Consider the following 15,044-nt stretch of genomic DNA (forward strand, 5'->3'; position numbering starts at 1 on the left):
AGGTCAAGGGTAAACCCTAAGTCCCACATGTGACACATAGAGAAGCATCAATATAAACCCATAAATATGTTTTTTAAAAAATACATACTTCCTGGCTACAACCACTGCAAGGCCCAGAAGTCACGGCCAAAGCAATGGCAGTGACCTGCCAGCACTCCCTGAACTGGGTGGCCCCAGGGCTGAGCAGAAATGCACAGGTGAGCTCGGAGCACTTGGCTATGACAGGCAGCAGAGAAGAGCTCAAACACCGCGAGCTGAGAGCAAGGACACTCTGAGCGTGATAAGCATAACAACTGCAGCAGGAGGAACGCGAGCAGTGCATTTAAATCCATGCATTCACATCATACTAAAAAGATGGAAACTTTCATTGGGCATTTTTGAAGGATGCCAGGGAACCACCTCATAATTTTGAAATTTATCAATAAAAAGAAAAATTAGACATTGATCTTGCCTTTTCTATACAATTTATGCCTCAGAAATAAATGGAGTTACAAACGGCCGTTTCTCTTGATAGCAGTATTCCAGGTAATAAACAGAGAAAGACTGAATTAGAATACAGTGGGGCCTTGACTTACGAGTGTCCCAACTAACGAGTTTTTCGAGATACAAGCCATCTCTCAGCCGATTTTTTGCTTTGAGTTGCGAGCTAAAATTAGGGTTACGAGCCAGCTTCAGATATCCCACCGCTAGTTGGCGCAGCGAACGTCACAGTGAATGCCACAACATCATCACGTGTCTCACTTGTTCACTTTAATGATTTGACATACGAGTAATTTGAGTTAGGAGCTCCATCCCGGAACGAATTAAACTCGTAAGTCAAGGCCCCACTGCATCACCATTTTTACCACCCCTAATGAATCAATGCATCCAGGAAGTAACCATCCATAGCTGCTGTGTGATGAAGTGCCATCAGCACCAGGAAGCTGATTTTGAAATAAAAATAGAGTCAGATCTATACTGAATAAAGCTTCTAGAGCTAACTACCGATGTACAGAAATTACATAGGACAAAGGGACAGATGGAGTGACACCAGGGTATGTAATCAGTAGAATCCAGACTCCGGATAATTCTAGAGGACAAACAACCTGGTTTCTAAAGGAAGGAAGGAAGGGAGGGAGGGAGGGAGGGAGGGAGGAGGGAGGGAGGAAGAAAACGAGGAGGAGGAGAAGGAGGAGGAGGAGGCAGAGGCAGCGGCAGGGAACACAAAAAGAAATAGTGAGCCTCGTCCTAACCGGTTTGGCTCAGTGCATAGAACGTCAGCCTGCGACTGAAAGGTCCCAGGTTCGATTCTGGCCAAGACCGTGTACCTTGGTTGCGGGCACATCCCCAGTGGGAGGTGTGCAAGAGACAGCTGATGGATGTTTCTCTCTCATCGATGTTTCCAACTCTCTATCCCTCTCTCTTCCTCTCTATAAAAAATCAAATAAAATATACTTAAAGAAGAAAAAATTACACTATCTCCCTGGGGTCCCAGGTATCTGCTACCCGAGAAGGAGCAGAAGGGGAAGAGAGATTGTTGATTCGCAAATAGTCTGGTTTTTATTAAAGAACGCTGACCAAAAATGATGGTCAAGCAATCAACTGTGGCCAAATATATTTACTCTTAGTGAAGAACCCACAGAGTACAAGAGACTTAAGGGCCACATCAACTTATCACAACCTCTGGCTTTATTTGGATCCTGATCCAAAGAAGCAGTAGAAAGAAATCATAAGACAAACAGGCAACATCAATAGCAGCTGAGTATTTGATAGTGGAAGGAGTTTAGAGACAGGAGGCAGTGTTAGGGAAGGGGGTCCATGGGAGAGGAATGCAACCGTGATGGGCAGCGATGCTCCAAGCTGCCAGGTTGTTTATCTCACATACACAGAGGATGGAGGAATGTTACAAGAGAAGGGGAAGAAGAAGAGGGGGGCACTGGTGAGCTTTGAACTTTGAAACTGATACCATACAGGGGAAACGGGGAAAGTGGCCAATTAGGAAAGCACGGGGGACATGAATTAAGGAAGGGTCCAATTAGAAAGTGGAATGAACGGACAAAGAGCTGTGAGCATTTATAAACCCACAGACAAAGAGGCTCACTAGATTGGTTTTTTCCCATTTTAGAGAGCGAGCAGGTTCTTTCCCTTTGGGGACCCCTTCCCAGAGGGAGTTTGTATATGCTTGCAATAAACTTCCACACCGTTGCTTAAAAATCTTTTAGTCCGCAAATTTATTCTTCAACGTCCTGAGACAAGAACCCACAAGGAGAGTCCATTTGCAATTCCACGTATCAATAGCATTAAGAATTACTGTTATTATTTTTAGGTGTGATAATGCTATCGTGGCATAATTTTTTTTAATATATATTTTATTGATTTTTTACAGAGAGGAAGGGAGAGGGATAGAGAGTTAGAAACATCGATCAGCTGCCTCCTGCACACTCCCCACCGGGGATGTGCCCACAACCAAGGTACATGCCCTTGACCGGAATCGAACCCGGGACCCTTGAGTCTGCAGGCTGACGCTCTATCCACTGAGCCAAACCGGTTAGGGCAACGTGGCATAATTTTTAAAGAGCCTTTATCTCTAGAAATATATGCTGAAATGTTCAATTAAGGAAATATGACATCTGGGGTTTGCTTCAAAATAATCGGTGGCCAGTGGGTGGAACCAGAGGTGGGTAATAGGTGAATCAAGGCTGGCACTGTGTTGTATGGGGTTCGGAACACAATTCTCTACCTTGCAGGTTTGAAAATGTCCATAATAATAAGTTTGGGGGTTTTCAGTTCTGTGTGCTGGTGAGTCAAATCAGAATTCTGCCTCCTACTTGTGGCCCCTCCCCCGGGTGCTCACCATCTGGCCCCACCTTGGCAGGTACAGAGTAGGTGCCTGAATCCAGAAACTAGTCTTGGCTAAAGAACAAAGCGTGTTTGGAAACTGTGCCTAGAAGAAAAGGCCCTTAGGCAGCACTCTAACTGTTACTTTGTGTGTAATACAGTTTTACGTTCCTTGCTCTTTGTTTTCAAAATCAATGGTTAAGATCATGTTCTGCTTCTTTCACCCGGTCAAAACCACAATGACAAACACTGCTGCTTGCTCCAAGGTGTCCCACAATCCATCAGTCCTCAGGCCAGCGAGGGAGCCCTGTGCTACTTCCCTTCCCTCCCCTGCGCACAGGCGTGCAGCTCCCATCCCACACTCAGTGCTTCCTTCAGAGGCAAGGGCCTGTCCCCATTGGCCAGGGCCTCCCCCCGCCAGCTTCTGCAGCAGCCTGCTGCTCCCTCCCATGGAGTACCTGCCAAGGGCCCCAGGATGCCCCTGCCCTTCCTTCTGCATGTCTGTAAAATGACTTTTGTAGCAAATACATTCGGCCACTGATTCCCAGAGAGATCCCAAACAGTAACACTAGTTTTGCAGTTAACACCCAGAGCAGCCCTCCAATTAGTCCTGTTCAGTCAAGACTGGGAATATGGACCGTCATTAGGGCTCTTTGGCAGGGCAGGGGCCCAACCTGGGGACCCACGGGGAGAGCATAAGTCTCCAGGGCAGAGCAGCTGGTAGAGGGAGAGTTGTTTACTGAACTATTCATTCATTCCATAAACACTAAGCACCTGCTTTATAACAGTCCCTTTAAAATGGAAGAAAAGGCTTCTTTTTCTTTGCTGTGACCATCCACAGTTTGAGAAGCACCTGGTAATTAAACCCCAAGATTGTTAGCTCCTCAGCTCCTCTGTTCAAACTGCAAGACAAGTTACTCTCAAAGCTAAATTCTTACATACATCTCCTCCCTGCTGGTTTTACAACCCAGGGAAAGTTAATAGAAAGTTCCCTTCTGCCCTGCTCTTCAAATAAGCCTCTTTAAACTCTTCCTAACTTTTGCTCTAAGAATGTGTTACAGGCTTGGGAAAACTACTGATAAGACACTTCCCTAGAACATCTGCCCAGACCATGTCCTGCAGAACTAACAAAGACAATCCCTCTGATGGCTGCTCAATTTCACCTAGCAACAGCAGCCGCTGAAAAATCCCCCTCCCTCCCTTGTATGGTTTTTGTTCTTTGCCTTTTGTATTGATTAGCAATTCACTGGCCCTTTCCCTCAGGGAAAGTAAACTAAACTATCTCTCCTCTCAGTTGTGAATTCTTTCACAGCCTGCGGTCACCGGCCAAAATCCTGACACCTGCCCTCTAGGAATGTTCAAGAGAAAATAATAGGCATTAACAAAAGCCAATCTATTCAACTTTCTTCTCCTTTTTTTAAAATATATTTTTATTTATTTCAGAGAGGAAGAGAGAGGGAGAAATAGAAACATCAATGATGAGAATCATTGATCAGCTGCCTCCTGCACGCCTCCTACTGGGGATCAAGCCCACAACCCAGGCACATGCCTTTGACCGGAATCAAACCCAGCACCCTTCAGTCTGCAGGCAGATGCTCTATCCACTGAGCCAAACCAGCTAGGGCTACTCAACTTTCATTCAAAATTTACTGAAACGGATTTTTTACTAAGTCCTTCCCTATACTTGGGGCACCATGGTGTGTGAGACAGATAACATTCCATAGAGAGACCACAAACAAACAAATCAGTAGGCACAAGCAAGGCCAGGGGGTGGTAAGTGACCTGGTAATGTGACAAGTAGCAGCAGGAGTGAGAGCCATCGGACAGAGGGCTTAGAGAAAGGTTCTCTGAAGAGATGCCATCGGAGCTGAGCGCGTTCCCTTCCCTCAGCACCTGGCCACACCCCAGGACCAGTCCAACGTCGCAGCCAGTGCCCTCCCAGCCACTCACCTGGTAGGCCCGAATCAGGGACTGCACAGCCAGGTGGTCTTCCACCAGCTTGCTGGTCTTGGTCCGGCTTGAGGCGGCTGGCCTGCTCTCAGGTACAACAGAGGGGGCCTGTGGCTGAGGCGGGCCACACGATGCTTCCTCGTTGACTTTCCGGAAGAAGCTGTCCCAGGACTGGGCAGGGGTAGAAGCAAGAAAACAGCCAGGTCAGGATCTGGGAGGAGTGGGGTGATCCTGGTTTGGGCTCTGGGGACGTTGGGTGTCCTTCACCACCACAGCTCTCAGAGCCCTCCCAGGACCGTGCCAAGAAGACCCCTCAAAACCAGGCCAGGCCCCCCACCCAGAGCCAAGAGCCCTCCAGGACCCAGACAGGTAGAGGGATGGGGGCTAAAACTTGTGGGCCAGAGGCTTCCGATGTGAAAGGAGCTTCTAGCCCCGGGGTGGGTCGGAGGAGGCCTTTGCAGGGGGCAACTAGGCAGCAGGCCCTCCACACTGTCAATGTATCTAGCTTTCGAGCTAGCAACCACTGCTGGTAGTGTGCTCTACAGATGTACTTGTACAGGTGTGGCTAGATGTATGGACAGGATGTTCCCTGCAGGACTGTTCATAAAAATGACAACATAAAAACAATCCAAGTGGTAAGCGACAGCAAACTGGTTAAATAAATGATGATACGTTTAGATGCTGGAAGATTAGGCAGTCCTCACAGAATCTTTGCTACTTTATTTGTGCAGAAGCAAAAAACAGATATTCATATGCACAAGCACCTCCGTGTTCTAGCCCAGTGATCTGCAACCTTCATCTCACGGCACATAAACCAATTACTAAAATTCTGCAGCACACCAAAAAATATATTTTTTTGCCAATCTGACAAAAAAAACACATATAATTTTGATTCATTCACATAGGATGGCGATTGTTTTGTTGGCTGTTGTCATTTTCTTATTTGACAATCTAAGGGAAAAGGGGTCATTGCCCCTGACTAATCAGGTACTGTACGTTTTAAAAATTCTTGCAGCACACTGGTTAAAAATCACTGTTCTAGCAGAACACATAAAAGGGTTTTCCTCTCATACAGTGTGGGAGAACAGGGTAGTACAAGCCCTATGGGAAGCAATTTGTCAAAATCCATCAGTATTACATAGACAAGTAATCTTTGGCCCAACAATTCCACTTTGGGGAACTTCAACAGATAGCTGCACACACGCAAGAGGAGAAATGTTCAAGATTATACACTGCAGCGCTGATCGCGACAACCAGAGAAAGGAAAAGAGCCAGATGTCTGTCAGTTGGGGGGGGGGGGGGGGGTGGCACATCCAAACAATGGAACAGTATGCAGCTGGGAAAAAAGAAGAAGGCTCTGGATGCACTGGCGTGGAAAGAGCTTGGACGTGTATGCTAAGTGAAAAAAGCCCGGAGCAAACAGCGCCTGTTGCATGTACCTTTGTACAAAGAGGAAAGCTAAAATTATGTTGCAGTAAGTTTCCCTGAAGAGATTCTCTGCGAGACAACAGAAGAAGCTAAGAATAAACTGAAACTGACAAGGGGGAGCTGAGCAGATGGATGGGCTGGGAGGGAGCCTTACTGTCTAGGGCAGGGGTGGGCAAACTTTTTGACTCGAGGGCCACAATGGGTTCTTAAACTGGACCGGAGGGCCGGAACAGAAGCATGGATGGAGTGTTTGTGTGAACTAATATAAATCCAAAGTAAACATCATTACATAAAAGGGTACGGTCTTTTTCTTTTTTAGTTTTATTCATTTCAAATGGGCCAGATCCAGCCCGCGGGCCGTAGTTTGCCCACGCCTGGTCTAGGGTCATACTCCTTGTTTCCGGACCACGTGAGTCTGAGTAAAGAGAAGGAAGAGGAGTTTCACTTTTCAGGTTCACCTGTTATCTGATTTTTTTTTTTTTTTTACCATCAACAGATATTTATTTTGTCGGCTCAATACATACCTAAACACGTGTACCCTTAACTACATAACAAGGGGCCCTGTGCAGACAGCCCAGCCAGACGGAGGGGCAGGGGCAGGTCTCGGGCCAGGTGTGGCTGAGCAGGGCATTCTCGGGACTTCCAGGCCAGCCCACCCCCCACTAGTTGGTTCCACAACAGGAAGGAAGCGAATTTCCTCACCAAAGGACAAGGCTTTCACACAGGGATGACGAAGGACCCGGAAGACAACGAAACCTGCCCGAGATCACACAGCTGGCAAGTTGCTTCTCCCCACTCCCCTCCGGCCCAGGAGCTGCCCTCCCACACCGCGGGCAGGGTGGGTGCCAACCTTGTGGACACTCTGGGGGTTTTCCAACCAGGCGAAGTACATCTCCTCCATGTAGCTGGAGCCTCCTCCATCTCTGCTGCCTGGGAAGGCGGTCCGTGGCCCAGACGACCTGCTGCGCCAGCTGGACATCTGGACATCATGTGGGGCCAGAAGCCTCATGGCCTGAACCCCCAGCCGGGATGTCAGCAACCTCAGCTGACTCATTCTGGACACAGGCAACAAGGGAGAGGCATAAGCCACAGGCCAGGGCAAAGGGGGCTCTGGCAGCCACTCTCACTCATCTGGCATTTGTTGGTCCTACTAGGCAGGGGGCCCTCCTGGGTTCACTGCCAGTGGAGATCCCAGCACAATAAATCCACCAACAGCTTTCAGCATCCCTGAGCCCTGGTCCTGCTGTGTCCACCCACCCCAACCTGTGCTCCCTCCCGGCCGTCCCCCCAGCCTGGTGCAAAGACAAGTACAACCCAGGCCCTGCCTCAGGGAGCACCCAGACCAGGTCCTGCAGCCCATGAAAAGGCATAAGGCACGTGCATGCAGAACCCCCAATAAGGAGTAGGCTACGAGGCTGGCCACCCTGGAGCTTAAGCAGGGGAGTCCTCCAGGGCAGGTGTGCTATGTCTGGTCAGTAAAAAGCCAGAAAGAAAGGGGTCTGGCTGCACTGCACTATATCAGGAGGCCCATGGCACATCTGGATCTCTGGTGATTATAACCAAAAGTCACCAGTGACTTCCTCTAACTGCAGTGCTGACTCAGCGCACCATCCCAGGCCAGAAGGCCAAAGACATGGGCCTGAACTGCCCCACTTCACAGCAGGGAGGACTGAGGCTCAGAGAAGGAAAGGGCATGGGACCAGTGGAGGGTGGACCAGCAGGCCCCACGCCCATCTTAGCTGGAGCCACTCTCTGGCTCTCGTATCCTTCCCAGAGCTTACACCAATGTCACTCCAAACATCTAACAGCTCAGGGGGTCATAAAGGCCGGAAGCCCACCCGATGGAGAGGAACGAGTACCTGGAGCCATCTCACCCCTATTATGTCACCTGCCCTTTCCCAGGGGAAATTCCTGAGTAGCAGTGGGAGCTTCTTCCACCCTCAGAGGACAGAAGTTCTAAGAGCTTCCTCCGACCCTGAAGAGCCTCAGGGGTCCCTACCAAAGCAAGCCGAGGGTGGACAAGGCCCACGGGGGCTCCTGCTGCCCCAGTCCTCCTGTCCCCCTCCCCCACAACTGTGAGCAGAACCGCTCCCCTGCCCCGGCCCAGCACTGCCTGGACATAGAACAGCTTCCTCTGAACACCTGCTAATGCTCTTCTGCCCAGAGACCCCAACCTGTGAGCAGGGCCCAACACTAGAGCCACCCCACCAGGGACAGTGTAAGCAGGAAGGGCCAGGCTCCCATGTACAACTCAGGCCCCGAAAATGTGCCTTCTGAGCATAACTGGCTCCCAGTCCTGCCTGGGCGTGGCCCTGAGCCAACAGGCCTTTGGCCTGGTGTGCTCTCCGGCTCCCTCAGGTTAACCAAGTCACCAGAACCATCAGGCTGGGCCCTTCTACAAAGAGTCAGGCCCAAGGCAGGACCGGGTACAGCCCTCCCAGCCTGCTTCCTCCACCTCTCCCTCCAAACTCACATGAGCCAAAGAGAAGGGGAGATGACCTCCTCAAGCAAGGGAAAGTGGGCTCCTCAGGCAACCAGTAGTAAGTCTAAACAGAAGAAAATTAAAAAGCAAAAATATATTCCAGTGCAGGAAGGAAGGAGGTGAGATCAGCTGGAACCTGAGCACCAAGTGCCCCAAACTTCCTTCCCTGAAGCTTCGGACCAGATGCCCAGCCCCACCAGCCAGTGATGCCACCCTACGCGAAGGCCACTAGGGGCTGGCTCTCCCTGGAGCAGCACCTCTTCAAGTGCAGAGTAGAGCTCAAGGCCTAGGGTCCCAACCACTGCTCTACTTCTGACCCCCTGAGGCCTGAGCAAATACAGGCTGCCCCGGCCCAGAGAGCTACTGGCCCAGGAGCTGCTGGCCTGGGATGTCCGAGAATCTAAACAACCCACGAAGCTCTGCCATCCCAAACCAAGACCATCCATCACGGGAATAAAAATAAGAGCACACAATAAGCACTGATTCTGGAGCAGGCACTCTGCCCATTTAACCCTCTCAACAATCTCATAAAGTGGACACCAGGATTAGCCCCTTTTTATAAACAGGGAAACTGAGGCACAGAGAGGCTAAGCTGGTGAGTGATAGGGCTCTGTGTGGTTCCAGAGCCTGCACCCTCCTCACTGTGGAGTCAAGATATAAACCCTGATTTTGTTGGGACCATGCATTTTCCGCAGGCTGCAGCCCGGGGCACTCTGCCAGCACAGGGGCATGGGACGGCTCCAGGGAACAGAGACAAAGCCTGGCTGTACCCAGCCGGTTCGGCTCAGGAACACTGTGTTTTACAAACAATGAACTGTCTGGGCCAGCCACTGGACACTGCTGTGGCCTTCACCCGCCTGGCAGGAGGGCGGCCAGCCAGCCACCCCTGCCCATCCCAGCAGGGCTTGAGGACCCAGGAGCCCTGGAGGACAGGACAAAGCCAACCTCAGAGCCCCCTGCCAGTCCTGCCAGGTTCTACCTTCACAGGTGAAAGCAGGAGCAGAGTCGGTCAGCCCCCTGCACACCCCCACCCAGCCCAGCTCCCAGGGCACTACCATCAGGCTGCTCTGGGCAGCCCCTGGAATAGTGGGTGGGGGGTATCAGGTCTCTTCTCTAGGGAAAAGGTCAGTACCATCCCCACTCCCAGCCCCAGAACAATCACAACTGCAGACTTCCTCAACCACTAGCCCTCACACACTATAGACCCTGTCTGCACTGCCCAGGTGAGGACTGCTCTGCCTTCCTCCGTAGAAATCTGTTAACAGGATCCCAAGAGGGGAAGGGCCCTCCCTCAGACATTGACCCTGCGCAGCAGAGCCTGCACTCACATTCTGAGGACCGCGTGGGCTTTTCGCAGGAATAAACCCCAACACTAGTTTGCTGAACCCAAAAGAAGGCCCCGGAGGCAGACTCCAAGGTGGGAAGGCAGGGTATGCTTATTTACTTGGCAGAGATGAAGGGCCGGGGCTAAAGCCCAGAGTTGGGCAAAGTACAAAAATAGATGGGCCTGTTCCAGCGAGCTAAGGCCAGCGTGGGGAGGAGCTGCAGGGCTGTCCCAGCGGAGGGGTGTCAGGTGGGGCCCTTGGGGTCTGGTTAATTAATGCCCATTGCACCCTGCAGGGACCTCTGAGTAAACCCATCCCCCTCCTCCCCATCTCCCTGAGAGTGGTTGAATCACTTCCCAGGTTGGCTGTGACGTCAGGCCAGTCTTGCCTCTCTCAGGGCCTCAGTTTCCCCATCTGTGAACGGACACAGTGGTTAAAACCGTCTGTAAGCTATGAAGGACACCGGACCGCCTAGCACAAAAGGCGGGCCCTCCCCATTTTAGTGTGGCTCCGCAGTCCCGGCCCTTGGAGGGACTAAGAGTAGCAGGCCCTGCACCGACCACAGGACAGTCTGTAGTCTTCGAGCTGGAGAACCCCAGCTGATGCCTGAAACCCCACCATTAGTGCGTCACTCCTGCACGCAAAACACTGCACTCGCAGGCTCGGACCTGCGCAGAGGGCTGGGAGTCCTAGGGAGCCGCGATCAGCCAAGGGCGAAGCCAAGGTCACGCTCCTTCCCCCTCCCTGGTTCCCCCGCGGGGCCCCGTAAGACTGGGCAGCAGCTCCCCAGGACCCGGGAACGGGGAGCAGAGGGGCCGCCCCCAAGACGGCGGGAGAAGGGGCAAAAGGACCCAGAAGGGAGGGGCCGCCGCGCTCACCCGGCCGGCGGGTTCCGCGCGGCAGAGTGGTTGGTCCGGCGCCTGCAGGTGAAGAGCGAGCGCAGGAGGTGCGCAGCCTGGACAACTACCTGGATCACGTGACGCGGCGGCGAAAGCGAGCGCGCCCGGGAGACTCCGGCGCGTGGTGACGTCTCCATGGACACCACGCCCCGCCCCTGCCCCGGCGGCGCTGTCCTCGGTGCTGACCGCCCGGGCCCGAGGCCGCCCGGGCCGGGAAGAGAGAAGATCTTGCCAACCACAGGGCAGGGCGAAACCCTGGGGCTGGGCATCTGCTGAGCCCCGGACCCCAGTGTCCTTGTCCAAACACTAAGAAGTGTGTACCAGGAAATAAGCAGCCGTGTGTGTGTACGGGAGAATGGCTTCCATACACAGCGTGCTATTTAAAAGTCCCACTGTTATAGGGATACTACACATAAAGTGGGGATTTCACAAAGCCTAATACACATTTTTCCCGTTTACTGGCCCAGTTATTGGCCTTCACTTCCCTGTTGCTACAAACAATGCTACAATAAATATCTTTCTTCACATTCTCTATGAACGTGTGCGGAAATTTCTCTGGAACATATAACCAGGAGCTGAATTGCTAGGTCAGGGGTATGTGCATATAGGACTAATCGGTGTCACATTGTCGCTCGATTCTACATTTCCATAAATGGAGCAAGAGGATGTTTAAGTCTTCATAACTCAGCTAATAGTTGGCAGTGTCCAGCTTTCTAATATTTGCCAGAATAACAGATGCAATGTCATGTTATTGTTTTAATACACATTTATCTGATTATCAATAGTTTGCATCTCATTTTCTTTTTAATTTTGGGGCTTTCTTGTGTTATTTCTCTTGGGCTTTTGTTTGTGTACATACAGGATTTCCTGCCTGAGCCGAGTTTTCTCAGTGCTTAAAGCGTTGGCCAGCAGACCAGGGGTAATGGGTTCCGTTCCCAGTCAAGGGCACGTACCTCAGGTGCAGGTTCAACCCCTGGCTGGGGTCAGGGCATGTGTGGGAGGCAACCAAACAATGTATCTCCCTCACATAGATGTTTCTCTCTTTCTTTCTTTCTCTCTCCCCACTCCTTCCTCTCTTCCACTCTCTCTAAAAAAATCAATGAAAAAAATATTCTTGGGGGAGGATTAAAAAATAATAATAACATTTACAGGAGTTCCTCATGTAGGAACATATACATTTGTGGTTCAAACCACCATCAACCCTCCATGGATTTTTGCAACAGCCCCCTAACCAGCCTCCATGCTTCCACACTTGCACCCCTGAATTTTAATCTCAACACAGCAGGCAGACTTTCCCTTGTAAAACACTGATTCAAATCATGTTTCCCCTCTGCTCAAAACCCTCAAATGACTTCTCATTTCACACACAGTAAACGCCAAAATTCTTACATTTGCTTCTAAGGCCCTTTATCTCATCTCAAATACTTCAGGCGTGCAACCATGCTAAATGAAGAAAATCAGGAAACCAAAAGAAATATGCCATGTAATACTCTTCATGTTAAGTAAAAGCACAAGCCTACAAAACTACAATATACATTTCACAATAAAACATTAAAATATATATCAAACACATTAATATGGTTGACTATGGGGAGAGGGAAAAGTTGGGGGAGGTAGAGGTAATTAATTGATTACCCATACCAATACTGACAGGGTGCCATGGATGGGGAGATATGATTAACTCTGTCCTCTGCACCTAAAGTCTCTCCCTAAAAGTTGTTTATTTGGAGACATTTTAAAGTCTAAATGGCAAACCCATGTTTATTTAATTTATAATTATATCCCCAGCACTTTTCATAGTGCCCAAATCATAGTATGTTTTCAGTAAATATTTATTGAATGAATAATTGAATGAGTAAATGCACATTTAACTTGGATCTTGGAAGATAAACATAAATAAGAGTTTCTCTGGTGCAGAAAGATGGGGTTCATTGGGAGTTATTTCATTAAAAGCACAGCAAGAAAATTACCTGGCTATTCATGGGAAGGGTGTCTATAGCACAGCTTACAGCATCAGAGGAAAACTGAAGAATTACTCTTGGAAAGCAGGACTGAGCCAGAAATGGACTATCTCTTCAAAGCTCTTATGAAGTTCAAAATTCAAAAAAGAAGCTAAATGATCTGACTTGGCCTGAAATGGGGGAGAAGGGACCTGGAGTCACCCATCTGAAACACATGGATTGAGAAGCAAGGTAGATGATTCATGGGATGCTGGTACCACAAGAAATAGAAATGATTGTCGGGGAGGAAAAATCAACACATGTGCACTGAAGACCTCCAGCAGAAAAGCACTGTATGCAAAGGCAGAGTTGTATGAAGGTCTAGGGAATGAAAATTGCCTGAACGTGGACAAGGTGTTAGGGGCAAACATAGAATATTGGGGACTAGCTGTGATTATGGAAAATATTAATCATGCTCTGTTAACCATGATCTGGTTAAACAAAGGACATTCTAATCTGGCTGGGAGTTGTATGCCACCAAGACCTGAGAATCAACCTTGGACTTGGGAGTCAACCTTGGAATGCTGTCCATTCTCATTCAAGAAGGCGGAGGAAGGTGAGTAGGTGGGAGGTAATCAACCAAGGACCTTGTAGGGGGGACATATGTAAGACTTTCAACAATAAATAATAATTTTTTTAAATGTGGAGATTGGAATGTGCTTTCATGTTTGCGAATGTAATATGACAATATTAATGAAAATAATACCCCCCTGACCCAGCAATCCACAGTGGGGGATATCTCCCACAGAAATAAGAACTGGAGGAAAGGAATATGTAAGGATGTTTATTGAAGCTTCATTTGTTATGTTGAACTGGAAACAACCCAAGTGTCCATCAAAAGAGAAAAGACTCTGGGGCCAGTGGAGAGAGGGCAGGGGGTGTCGGGGAAATCGGGATGGCTGGCTAGAAGGGGTCAATGGGGAAAAAAGGGGATGTCTGTAATACTTTCAACAAAACTAAGGATAATTTTTTTAACTGCCCATTATCAAGGAAAGATTAACAACCTTGTCCAAACAATGGAGTCCCACTGCAGCCTGCACAGCCTGCTTCCCCATACTTGTACCCTACCTCCCCATGTCATCTTTGTCCTCCCTATATAAGCAGCTGGCTTATGGTGAGCAGATTTTTGTGGATGGCCTGCTGCTCTCCCATACTGCCGGCAGGATTGGAATAAACGCTCATATATGATTCAACCCTGTCTCTGCTTAATTGGCTCAAGTAGTGACAGGCAGCCTGAACCCACTGGTTGTCCAGTTTCAAAAGGACTGGTAACTTAGTCCAGGTGGGACCCAGTTTTGTATACCATGTCAAGTTTGAACTTTATTCAGTAAACATGGGACACCAGCAATATTTTAATCGCTGAAGAATATGATCAAATTTGCTTTTTAGAAAGCTTTTCCTGGTAACCGGAGGAAGGACATATCCACATATAAGTGAGATCACGTGATACTTGTTTTCTCTGACTGGCTTAGCATAATACTCTCCAGGTCCCTCCATGCTGTCTCAAAGGGTAAGAGACCCTTCTTTTTTTTTGTCTGCATAGTATTCCATAGTGTAAATGTACTACAGCTTTTTTATTCACTCATCTACTGAGGGGCATTTGGGCTGTTTCCAGATCTTAGCTATTGTAAATAGCACTGCTAGGAACATAGGGGATGCATATATCCTTTCAGATTAGTGTTTTGGGATTTTTAGGATATATTCCTAGGAGTGAGACTCAAGGAGGGGGATCAGATGCAGGGTGAGGGGGTCAATAGGGGAAAAAAGGGACATCTATAATAAATACTTTCAACAAATAAAGATAAATTTTAAACACACACACACACACACACATCTATATATATATCCTATATAATAAAAGGTAATATGCAAATCAAATGGCAGAACGACTGGCCACTATGATGCACACTAACCACCAAGGGGCAGGCGCTCAACACAGGAGCTGCCCCCTGGTGGTCAGTGTGCTCCCACAGGGGAAGCGCCAACCTGGGCTCACAGCTGGCGAGCGCATTGGCAGTGGCGAGGAGTGGGCCTAAGTCATCAGTCAGACATCCCCTGAGGGCTCCCGGACCGGGAGAGAGCACAGGCTGGGCTGAGGAAAACCCCCCCCCCCACAACCCAATGCATGAATTTTGTGCACTCG

At 49.4% G+C, this 15,044-nt stretch overlaps 1 protein-coding gene across 3 annotated transcripts in view; it reads right to left on the bottom strand.

Moving 5' to 3' along the window:
- The window catches only part of OGDHL (oxoglutarate dehydrogenase-like), a 29,484-nt gene extending 18,521 nt beyond the window's left edge, over positions 1–10,963 (bottom strand). Inside the window, exons 1-4 of one of the 3 annotated variants that reach the window (XM_006757134.2) lie at positions 10,881–10,963; positions 8,669–8,741; positions 7,046–7,250; positions 4,768–4,938 (exon numbers count right to left, since the gene is read on the bottom strand). In XM_006757134.2, coding sequence (XP_006757197.1) covers positions 4,768–4,938; positions 7,046–7,249 — 375 coding nt within the window. In that variant the 5' untranslated portion in view covers position 7,250; positions 8,669–8,741; positions 10,881–10,963. Of the gene's footprint in view, positions 1–4,767; positions 4,939–7,045; positions 7,251–8,668; positions 8,742–10,005; positions 10,353–10,880 lie in introns of those variants that run through there. The other 2 variants (XM_006757136.2, XM_015559664.1) reach the window with 2 other exon arrangements.
- Between the last annotated feature and the right edge of the window lie 4,081 nt (positions 10,964–15,044).

Source organism: Myotis davidii, unplaced genomic scaffold (genome assembly GCF_000327345.1).
Source record: "Myotis davidii unplaced genomic scaffold, ASM32734v1 scaffold854, whole genome shotgun sequence".
Classification (NCBI taxonomy): Eukaryota; Metazoa; Chordata; class Mammalia; order Chiroptera; family Vespertilionidae; genus Myotis; species Myotis davidii.